Raw genomic sequence first — 12,143 nt, forward strand, 5'->3', positions numbered from 1 at the left:
TGTGGGAAGGTTGTGGTGAAGTGTATTTTGTGAGAGAACGCTTAATATTTTTAATGTGGAAATTATTCGAGAGAATAGCAGAGATAAGGTGTTTTAGTTTTGGGTTCAGTGACTCGGGCTGAGATAGTTTTACGGCTCTGTAAAGAAGAGAGTTGATAACCGATGATTTTTGGGCCGGATGGTGATGTGACCATACATTAAGGTATCGGGCTGTATGCGTAGGTTTTCTGTAAACGCAATGACCCAATGTTAAGTATGATTTTCTATCGTTAAGAATATCTGAGAATGGAAGGTTATTATTAGTGTCTAATTCAATGGTAAAACGTATGTTAGGGTGTATAGAGCTTAAATGTCTGAGAAAATCTACTAGAGATTCTTGACCATACGGCCAAATAAGGTGTCGAGAGCTTTCTTATCAAGGGCCTCCATAAACATAAATGATGATAATGGAGAACCCATAGCTGTTCCCGACGTTTGTCCACAAGTTTGAAAAATATGTTCTAGACAAGCATTTTCCAAATAAGGTGAGGTTTGGTTCCAGATTCTCGGATTTTAATATATCTGAGACCATGTTGAGGAAGTACATAAGGATTTTACGTCGAAACTAACCAGAATATCTTGTGAATCTAATGTAATGCTTTTAATCGTTCAATGAAGTGAAAAGAATGAAGTACGAAACTATCAATTTTCCCTGTAAAGGATTTTAATAAAGAAGCTAGATATTTTGCTATATGTTGGAGAACTAATGGTGCTGACAATAGGTCGAAGGGGTAATCCTGGTTTGTGAACCTTTAGTTAGTCCGTAGAGACGAGGAATTTTAGAGTCATGAGGGGTGACGGAATTTTTTATGGAGTCTGATAGAGAAGACGCCTTATTAACAGATCTGTGGTATAGGTAAAAAATTTCTGAAATCTAGTCTAGATGAATTTTTTTGAGTAAATGTATTTTTTATATGTCCGTTGTACCTATCATGTATTTTGTAGGTGTCTTTGGGAAGATATATATTATCAATATTATTATTATTTTCTGAATTATCAATTGTATTATTTTTTTTATAATCGCAAATAATATTAGGTTACTGTAAGATTTTTATGCTTTGCAGTTTGCTAGGTAAGTATTAATGTTTGTAGCTATAAATAAAAGCTTTTATTACGAATTTTCATTGTTACATTCAAATTGGTAGGTGGTATAGGTAAAAAATTATAGGTTTTCTGAGGAACGGGTTTAATTATAAAGAAATCGTTCTGGCTTGCTTTATTTAAAATAAAATTAATGTTCATTATGTTTCATATAATAAACATGCATTTTTGCATTTTATTTTTCGTTTAGGTGCTTATATTGTGAAAATTTTATGCGTTCAAATACGCTTATGTTGTAGTTTTTCGCTTTTTTTGAAAGTACAATTTCACGAATTCCATTTTCAGCAACAGATTAGCAAACACTAGCCATTTTTAAGAAAGCAACTATAATTCTAATTTTAAACACCTGCCACTCTCGAGATCCTTGAAAATAATCCTAGGTTCTTTAAATTAATCATTATTTCACAATTAGTTTTTACTATTTTAAGTGCAAAAGGCTCTTAAATACACAAACAAACAAATTGAACGGGTGTTTTCCGATGTTTGAGATTTAGAATTTACTTTTTACGATAGTTAACGTTTAATCCCGTGTGCCGAACGTGTTCGAATACGTCGAGGCGTTTTATTGACTTTAATCTAAATAATGGCAGATGTGTAGTGCAGACGCGACGACCTTCCGAACGCCACAAATCCAAAGCGAAGAATGTTAAGACTCCTGTCGATTGACGATCCGTAACACAAGGAGACCTATAAATAGACGGTTGCGCGAAAACGATGAAAATCCAGGACTCTTCGCGTATTACATCTCGAAGAATTTCAAGTATTACACTCAACCGCATAAAATGGTCGCAATTACACGAACGAAATGAAATAAAAGTTTCGCATCGCAAAATATCAAAATCGATATCGTTAAAACAACATTTGTAATATTTAAGCATAAAAAATAAGGGGATCCAAAACTTAAACATTCAAATTAATAACCGTAAAAAAAAATTAAAGTGATTTAACATAACAAATATAATCTATCTATATCTATCACTGTGAGGTGCATGAGGTAATAGTATATTATGGAACAAGTGCGGTAAACGCCATTTGACTCACGAGTTTGTTTGACACGAGCGGAGCGAGTGTTTAATAAACGAGTGACTTGAAAAGTTTACCGAACATGTTGCATACTACACTTTTTCTACGACCGTTAGTTTTTAGGTACATTTTCGCAAAACAACACGCAGTCGTTCACTGACATGTCCGTCAGAATTGACAAACGTCAAAATTCAAGGCGTGGGAAATATCTCCGAAAACATCCGACTGCTTCCAAACCGAGATGATAGCAAATGAACGAATGTTACGAGACGTGACGTATACGTAATCGAGTGACAGAATGTTTAAGTTAGAAACGAACGACTTTTATAAAAATATCAAATTTGAAACTTATTTAAAATGATTTATCTTACTAAGATGACATTTTATTACTTTTTTTAAACAGGAGTTCAGTTAATTGTGGGTAGTAAATTCATAGGGTAATGCAGAACAGGAACATAAATTGATGTAATATTTTTTAGAGTAACTCACAAAAAAGGCATTTTGCATTTTTAGTGCAAAAACGTCGTATTTCATAACATTATTCAATTTATAGGATTGAAGGTTAATAAATATATGTATATTGCAAAAAGATATCTCAAAAGCACAGAAACTAAATATCAAGCATCAGGAAAAGTTGAAGAGAACGGTGTATTCATCTTAAGGAAGGAACAACATAATCCTGAACACTTGAAGGACCAAATACATGACAGGAGCTGCAAGTATGTGTAAGAAAGGAGACCAGGTAAAGAAGTTAATAATAATAAAAATATTTGTAGAAATGTGTAGTACATTACACTGTACGACTGAAACTATAGAAGTATTAATAAATTTCCATTATGTTAACGTAATTTTAGAAATGCCGAAGATGCCTTACTTCCTTCAACTCAGTATGTTCCTCTATGCAGAGGTGGAGGCAATCGAATGGACCTAGGACTTGACTAGGGTTCTAGAAGCATATGTATATGACCTTTCTTAGTAATTTTTGAAGTTTTAAATAAATATATTCGACGTTTATGAAAAAAATTACTACTTTGAATGCGAGTTGCAGCACCCTTCGATAAAATTAACCTATATTTTATTGGAAACAATAATTGATCGTATAATGATGTATGAATTCATGTGTCCTGTGCGAATTTAGCACCCGATGTACGTCCTGTATCTTTAAAATAAGCTTCCTTTTCTTAATTCGTATTCGGATTATACCTATCTAGTATCGACTGTCAAATTACAAAGTTTACCATTTGACCGTCTGCTACATCGAAATCCCTCGCGAGACAAGACTCACCGAGACTTTCCGAAACGGGACAGAACGCCGTTCGGGATTTTTGGCCTTTGAACATTGGACCATTTGTGGTATTCCCCCCAAACCCGTACCGTAAAATCCCGGAAATGTCCGAAGTGGCTCGGATCCGTGGGAAACGACAAGTGGGTCGAGCAGCAATGGCACCATCTCTCTCACCTGTGATTGCCGACCACTTCATGATTTACTTCGAAAAGAAAGCAATAGAGAAGGCAAATCTGAAGCCAAAACTATGGACAAGATACGTTGATGACATATTTGTTGTATGGAATTTTGGCAAGCAGGAGCTGTTGAAATTCCTAGAACATCTGAATTCCATTCACCCAAGGATTCAATTTACAATAGAACTTGAAGAGGATAACAGTTTTCCCTTTCTAGATGTGCACATCACAAGGACCGAAGATGGATACTTGGAACACACTGTCTATACAAAACCAACACACACCAATAGATATCTGAACGCTAAGTCTCATCATCACCCGTCACAGATACAGGCAGTAGCAAATACATTAATTGCTCGGTCCTCCAGGCTCACAAACGAGAAGAAGAGGGATGACGAACTGAAGAAAATTAGTAACTGTCTTCGACAAAATGGATCCCAAAAACGCACCATCAGCAAGGCAATCAGCAAACAACAGCAGCAGCGACAGAGAGTGCAGGACGAGATCGTCCTGTCATGCATCAAGGGGGTTACTGACAAAATCGGCCGAATATTACGGACACACGACATATCAACGACATACAAACCTGATCATACCATTGGAGCAATACTAAGAAACCCAAAACAAAAAATTACTTTGGAAAACCTGAGGGGCACACGGTAAAACATTGAAGTATGTATCCGAAACTCCTATTTTTCAAAAAGAAAAAAATCGAATTCAAGAAATTTCGATTATTCGAAATAACTTTGGTTCACATTATGTCGGATAATCGGGACTGTACTTTATTTAAATATGGTGAAAACGATAAGTGGGCATATTATCTTTAGTCCTTTTTTGTATTGTTTGGAATTATATTTTGGATATTTAAAAACTAAGAAGTTATGACGACATGTGTTAAACGTTGTGTTAATTTAATGTATTATTCTGTCCGCAAGGATCGACCATTTTTTTACACGGAAGAATTCGCAAACGGATCTCTCGAAATAAAAATCATCTTTGCCGAAGGCTACGCGAACCCGATGTATACAAACAATTTTATTTTATTTCCTTAGATAGTTAATCCAATAGACAAAAGCATCGCCAGTTTTATTTTTATGCCGCGTCACAATGTAATAAATTGATGCGATAAACGAGGCAAAAAGACCGACGATTCATTCCGGCGTCTAGACAACGATGACGATTACACACCGTACAGCCCCAACCCCAACCCTCGGAAACGGTTTTCGGAACTTTTTATTAAACGGTTATTTCTGGACGCTGACTGGCGATTCCCGAAATAACAGATGAATCGCGAGATCGAGGATCCATTCAAACGTAACAGGGAAAAATGCGATGCATTTAGTCGAGGAAAAATTAAACCCCCGCGCTGCCAGTGGCGTCCGTACCAAATGTGTGGGGAATATTTTCGAAAAAATGGTGAACTCAGAAAAATAATAATGGACAAGGAATCGTCTCCTTTCTACAACTTAACTAATCAAAATATAACATTTTTTGTTTATAAGTTATTAACAATTAGTTTTAGTCGCTTTAAAACGTCAACGATTTTCTTTTTTGCACTATTTAATGTATTGCGCATTTGTTTTAAACGGAATTTTGTTCAAAACAAATTATTACACTTTAGATCAAGAGGCGTTGTTTAGTGTAGCACAATTTTTTTAAACACACCAGTGGCGGGCGAATGGAATTTCACCTTTATATTTTGGCAGATATTGGTGGTAGCGCCATTGATTTCTCTTAAAACAAAAATTATTCATATATCTCCGATCATTCCTAAAGAAATTTAATTTCTTGATTTATTTCAATCCGATGTAAGGTTTTCGCTTAAAACAACATGGATGATAATAACCATAAAGTTAATATGACAGCTTGCAGAGAAATAGTATCATCATTATTTCTTACTAAAGTAATTGTCTATCTGTTTGATTAAAATTCTTTAAAAACTCGAAGTACGAATTTTCTAAGTACATAAAATTTGACGTGTATTCTATTATCGTAGTAGGCTGTGCCTGTAAGCATTATTAATTCTGTTGTCAAGGAGGTTGTTTGATATTTTTTTGACATCAGTTTTTAAATTCTGTTCTTCGTTTTCCTAATAGAGTCATACCATATTGCCGAATATTTTCAAGTGTACACCGTGTGTCAAAAAAAAAGTTTCGTACAAAAGTTTCTTGGACTCACCTGAAGATTTAAAATATATTTTTTTTATAGGTGTATCCCTCCACCAACATCAACATTGTTATTTTAAATGGAACACTCTGTACATATTGACATTTTTGAAATCCTTTCTTAAGAAATTCCTATAGGAATTTTTCATAGTTTAGGCAGAAATTGAGGTTATGTGTTTTTTTTTTCATACTTTGATTGGCCCAGATAAAATTGTGTTATGACGCTACTGATCCAGGTATTGCAACGAAAATTTAACCACAAACTAAGGAGATGATTCGCTACTCAATCAGTATGACAGATGCGCCTCATCTTCTACAGGGTATCCCAAATAGGTGGTGCCGTTTTGGCGAATTCAATTAACAAAATCTCAAGATTTTCAAATTTCAAATTTTTTTATTCAGATATCAATTCTAGGATAAAAAATAAGGTAAGTTTTTCATTTATCCTATATTTAAATTTGTCTAATTTTTTGAGATATTCGAGGTTTAAGATAACACCCGAAAAAATTCTTGTTTCAACAACTTATCTATGTTCTATTTGTTTTTCAAAAAGATTGTTCTTAATTTATTATCAAACAATTTTGTTAAAAATTATTAATAGTGGGTAGTGTTTTTTTTTTTTTTTAATAAGAATCGTTTACTATTTATCTAGTAAAACACTAGTTGGTAACTAAAAACTAGATATTTTGTTTTAGATAAATATTTTATTAGATTTGATCTCATAATTTTTTTTAATCCGCCGCCCGGTTTTCACTTAAAAATAAAAACTAATTTCTCTGCATGCCGTCATAGTAATGAGATTGTTATGACGATACAGAAAACAGATTTTTATTTTTTTAAAGCGAAAACCATACATTGGATTGAAAAAAGTCAAGAAATTAAATTTCTCTAGAAATCGTTGGAGATTGTAACAATGATTTCTATTATAAAAAAATTTAAAAATGCCAAATTTAATTAGACTATCTAAGGTGGTATCACAAATATTAAAATATATTTCATTTTTGAAAACTTTACCACCCTGTATCCGAAAAGTTACGACGTTTAGAACACATATTCATAATTGTTGACATTTAATTAGAATAGAACCTGGATACATCATCATTGGATTCGTCTTTTAAAGGGGTAATTAAAAATGTAATAAAATATAGGGTGTTCCATGTTTAAAAAACGCAACTTTATACAAAAAACAACAAAAATTAAAGATGACTGTACTGGAAACAAATGTTGTATTCAAACTTTTTTTTTTCGAAATAAGGTATGGTCTGTTCATGGATATAAGATAGTGTCCAATCGCTTTTGAATGGGATTATCCAAGGGTGGTCATTAACATACAATGCAACAAGATTATTACCTAAAGTTTCGGAATTTAAATTCAGGTAAAATTGTGGTCCGTAGTAGAAAATAATTTTATACCGACCTGTGTTTAATATTCTTTGGTTTGGTATACTACTTAGCTTAAGTTTATTAGCAATCATTCTTACTTCGTGTGTAATACAGCGTGTGTTGAATCGTGTGCGAATTATGCAAAATATGTGCGACTCTAGTGTATCTCAGGAGATGCTCCCGCCCAAATGTGTGTAATACAGCGTGTGTTGAAAAAGATAAAACCGGTGTTAAATGTGGCAGAACTAACTTATTGAAGTGTATTCAACACATGGGTTTTAGATTTAAAAAAATTGACAAAAGTCAAGTTTTAATGGAATCTTTTAGAATTCGGAAATGGCGACTAGAAAAAGAGGTAAAAGGATAACTATTTTGCATTCTGGCTCTGATGGTTGGATTCCAAATGGACTTTCTCTGTCTGCGAAAAATATTAAAGATTCTTCTTTGCATTACCATGAAGACACCACCGCTGATTTATTTGAAAGTTGGTTTAAAATCAAACTAGTTCCAAACATTCCTCCTAATAGCGTCATTGTAAAGGGCAATGCAAGTTATCACAGTAGACAGTTGACTAAAACCCCTTCCAAAAGCAACAATCCAAAACTACATGCATAATAACGACATTTATTTTCACGAAGGTTATACGAAAAAGCCATTAATTGAGGTTCTACAAAGCTTGAGCCTACAAAAGGAATACGTCTGTGATAATTAAAAATCTAGGGCATACAGTTTTAAGGCTTCCACCTTACCACTGTATATTTAATCCCACTGAACATGTTTGGCACCAACTGAAATGTGCCATTCGTCGCAACAATGTTTTTCCCCGTGTTAACTCCAATGTCCTCAAACTTATGGAAACCGAAGTTTTTAACATCCTTCCACAAAGTTGGGCAAATTCTGTTAAACATATAGAAAAAGCAGAACAATCGTATATCCATATTGCAAATAATATAGAACAAATAATAATTAGAACAGGCGATGATAGCGATAGTGATACTGATATATTATGTGAATAATTTTAAGTCATTTAAGTACATAATAAAAAATAATTTGCAATTTTATTTTAGATTTAAACATAAATACATACATAAATAAATAAATAATGTTTAGTATCTTTCCTAACAAAACCCCAAATAATTAAATTCTAAATTCCTTAATTCGTATCAGTCACTTTCTTATATCTATGAACAGATTTTACACGATGTTCCAGTTAGAGGATGCCTTTTTCTGACCCATTTCCCCATTAGCGAGAAAATACAGCCAATTTACTCCACCTCGTAACTCCACCAATGAAAAAACATAGCAATAACGCGTGTTTAAAGTGATACAGCCGATATAACCGGGTATTACAATGAGTAGAGGTTGGGTTCGGTCGATATAGTTTATTTAAACAAAAACAATCGCGTTGGTATTTGTTTTTCGCCATTTTCGTACAAAGATTTATCGAGTATCGACAATAGCGGATAATCTGATGCAGGGCTGGGCGCCGGGGTACGGTATTAACCTTGAAATCGAGAAGTAATGCGATACGACAATGACGTAACGACAAAGAGGACGGATAAGTGTAGGATATACCTTTTGCATATGCATCGACAATAACGTTGGGTGTGTTTGCTTCGCGTGCATGTGCATATTATCAAGCGCAGCTTCGCGATTTTGTAATTCTGATGCAAACCACAAACGTATAAAAGGCGGAATACGTAACAGGATAAAACTTTTGCTAAAGCGAATTCGAAGTCGAAATATGGAAGACAAACAAGATCTCGGAACCAGCTAGATAGTATTTTTCGATATACAAAAAAATCCCGGTGTTCCTGAGCCACTTATTTTTTTTCTATTCCCGTCTGCAAAATACCTGGTCGCACAGAGATCTAGCGTGCGGGAAGCGTCACTTTACCACGTCAGTTTCGTTTCCCACGGATCCGAGCCACTGCGGACATTTCCGGGATTTTACCGCACGCCCTGAATTTTGACGTTTGTCAATTCTGACAGTCATGCCAGTGAATGTATTCGTGTTGTTTCGCAAAAATGTACCCAAAAACTAATACACAGAAAAATGTTATGCAATATATCAGACAATTTAAATACTACGTGACATTTGTAATTTAAGTTTAAGTGGTTTTTAAAGTTTTTATATTAATATGTTGCCAATATCAATTGTACGATTTTAAAATATCCATGTTTCACCAGTACAAACAAAACAAAATTGTAGGTTAGGATCTGCTTTTTCTTGCTTATACGATCTTAAAAATTGAATCCTCTTAAAAGCTCTATTTTTGGATGACTTTCCATCCAATTGCAGTCTTTTTCTTTAAATAAACTTCTTAATGATCAATTGTACAAGTTAAATAAACAACATAATATATCTTTCTCCGTCTAATGTACACAGTTTTAAAAAGAGACCACAATAGCAGAATCGATCGGATCGATAAATGAGTAGGTTTAATGGCAACTTTTTAATTTGTTAAATTGTGACGGTCATAGAAAAAGTATAGAACGCAGCAAGTTTGGTAAAGTCTTTATCTCACTCGTGAGTAAAACGCCGTTTACCGCATAATATACTTATTTACCGCCCCCTTTAAAAAATCAATTATTTTCCTCTTTGCAAATTTTGATTATTTTTTTCAAAATACTGAATACTGATTGCTTCTCTTATGCTAGGACGTTCATAATCACGATCAATCCGTGAAAAAAATATTTCGTGGGTACACGTCTTGCAGGATACAACAACCTGTATTCACTTAGGGCTAATACTGGACTCTTGACTCTTATTATTTCTTATGTAACACTCATGAACATCTAAGCGCTATTGAACAATGCAAAAAGCCAGTTTTTCTTTAAAAAAAAGTTGGTAACAACTAAATGTCAAATAAAAAATGTGTATTTCCGTCCAGCCAACAATTTTATTCGTTATTTTTTTCCGTGGATACCTTATAAAACTAAGACGCGGTCGGAAATGCTATTGCGGATTTTGAAACTATACCACATGTTTAGGGGCGGTTAGAAAACATTTTGTAATAAGAAATAAGTTTTATTTAATTGCATTATTTGTTGATTTTATAATTAATTAAAAAATAATGTTTTAAAAAAAAATTAGTCAAAATAGGATATTATATAGGTTTAGTTAGAATGAAAATAAAATACACAAATTGTTGCAAAAAACTGGCCATAACTTCAAAAATTTATTATTGCTGTAATAAAAGCTATATATATGAAAAGATACAGAATCAAATCTAAAACCCAATAAAAGTGTTAAATACATTTTTAAGACATAAGACCATAGACCATGGACCATCTGTGCATACAACTCAATCCCAATAAAATTCCATTAAAAAAAGAGCTTTTTCACTTAGAAGAAACATTTTTTTTATGGTCATTTGCGACCACCCTGTACAATATATTTTCGCCAAGCCTAAGCTATGCAATGAAAAAAATACTCAGAATCAAGCGAATAATTAGAATTTTTTAAAATATTCATTGCATTTCCTTTTAAAAAATAATGTTGGTTATTATCCTAGCACAACGGAACACCCTGTACACATAAAAAATGCCGTTAATGAAATATATGCGATCATAGACTTTTTGTAGTTACCTTTGAGATAAGGTATATGAGCATCTTAAGTAGACCACCCTGTACAAAATGCTCCAATACATTTGTAAATGGACTTGATCGAGAAAGAAAACTCGTTCCTAAAAAAACAACTTAGCAAATTCTCAAAAAACTTGATTTGAGCGTTTGCCGGTACTAAATGAGAACAGTTCTGTTCAATGATCAAAGCTTATAAATCAAAACACTGCCGATAATTTTTTTTATTTCACTTTGTTATTTTAATAAATCGTATTATAATAACAATATGCGTGTTATTTCGTGTTTAATATCTACCAAAAAGGCACTTTTCCATTACCGTAACATTGTACAAAATTTTCGAAACGCGATTGCCATTAAAGCGTAAAATCCATAATTAACTAAAAACAATAACTATTAACAGTTTACTTTAAAATGTTTCAATTTTTATTGTCAAATTTGTAGTAAGTCTGTTACTAGTTTATAAACATTTTTCTCAAAAAAAATTGTCAAAAATAAATAATGCAACTTCTCTCTTGAAGCATTTTCATATTTTCCGAATTTTGCGTTTGTTTTTATCGTGAATTCATTCTGTCAACAAGTGGAACTTTTTATACAGAACGATTTTCTGTAGTAAAACGAATATAAGAGATTTTTTTTCTGTGTGACACACTGTATAAGAACTGAAGAAATTCTATAAAAGTTTCGCAGGCTCCGTCAATTGGGGTCTAACGGAAGTGTATTTTATTGACGTGACAGGTAGTCCAATCTCGCCGATAATCTCTGAAAATAATTATTTTATGTTAATGCAAAATGTAAAACGCACGAAACGAACGTACCGGTGGCGATCCGACGGCCACAGGAAACGACCCAGTTTAATTTGTTGGCAAACGCCTCGGAATTTCGAGCGTCTATTTTAAAGCGCTTTAAGCGTCAAAAATCGCGAAAACCAAAGAACAAATCTCCACTTAAAAATAGAAAATTACCAACGATATTCGACAGCAAGCGGATTTTCTTTTATTTCCGCGAGAACTCGCGTTTGGTCTAAAAATCGGACACTTCCGATAAATACTTACATCAAAATTACGTAAGTAAGTCGAAAAGATGGTTAATGAAGGATTCGTTGCGCGAAAATAATACGAGGCGTCAAACTTCATTTCAAAAAATAACATTTAAAAAAAAAATAAATCTCACAGTTCTTTACACATTTTGTAGAAATTTGTCAAGTATAATTATGCAAAAATCTAAATTTTTGCATTGGCAGAAAAGTGAGGCATTAATTATTCTAATATCAAGAAAATAAAAACTAATGCTTATACTAATTAAAGGGGCAGATTTTTGGGTCCATTTTAAAAAGAAAATTTCCTAAACGCCTTAACTATTGAGATACAGGGTGGTAAAGTTGT

At 33.2% G+C, this 12,143-nt stretch overlaps 1 protein-coding gene across 8 annotated transcripts in view; it reads right to left on the reverse strand.

The window, feature by feature from the left end:
- LOC132704331 (uncharacterized) overlaps nucleotides 1-12,143 on the reverse strand; it is a 116,032-nt gene that overhangs the window by 41,079 nt on the left and 62,810 nt on the right. Inside the window, exon 1 of one of the 8 annotated variants that reach the window (XM_060674267.1) lies at nucleotides 10,765-11,610. The exons of the other annotated variants lie outside the window; for them this stretch is intronic. Within the exon in view, the coding sequence (XP_060530250.1) occupies nucleotides 10,765-10,788 (24 nt within the window). The 5' untranslated portion in view covers nucleotides 10,789-11,610. Of the gene's footprint in view, nucleotides 1-10,764; nucleotides 11,611-12,143 lie in introns of those variants that run through there. 8 annotated transcript variants of the gene reach the window in all.

This window comes from Cylas formicarius, unplaced genomic scaffold (genome assembly GCF_029955315.1).
Source record: "Cylas formicarius isolate icCylForm1 unplaced genomic scaffold, icCylForm1.1 PGA_scaffold_7__23_contigs__length_41026272, whole genome shotgun sequence".
Lineage (NCBI taxonomy): Eukaryota > Metazoa > Arthropoda > Insecta > Coleoptera > Brentidae > Cylas > Cylas formicarius.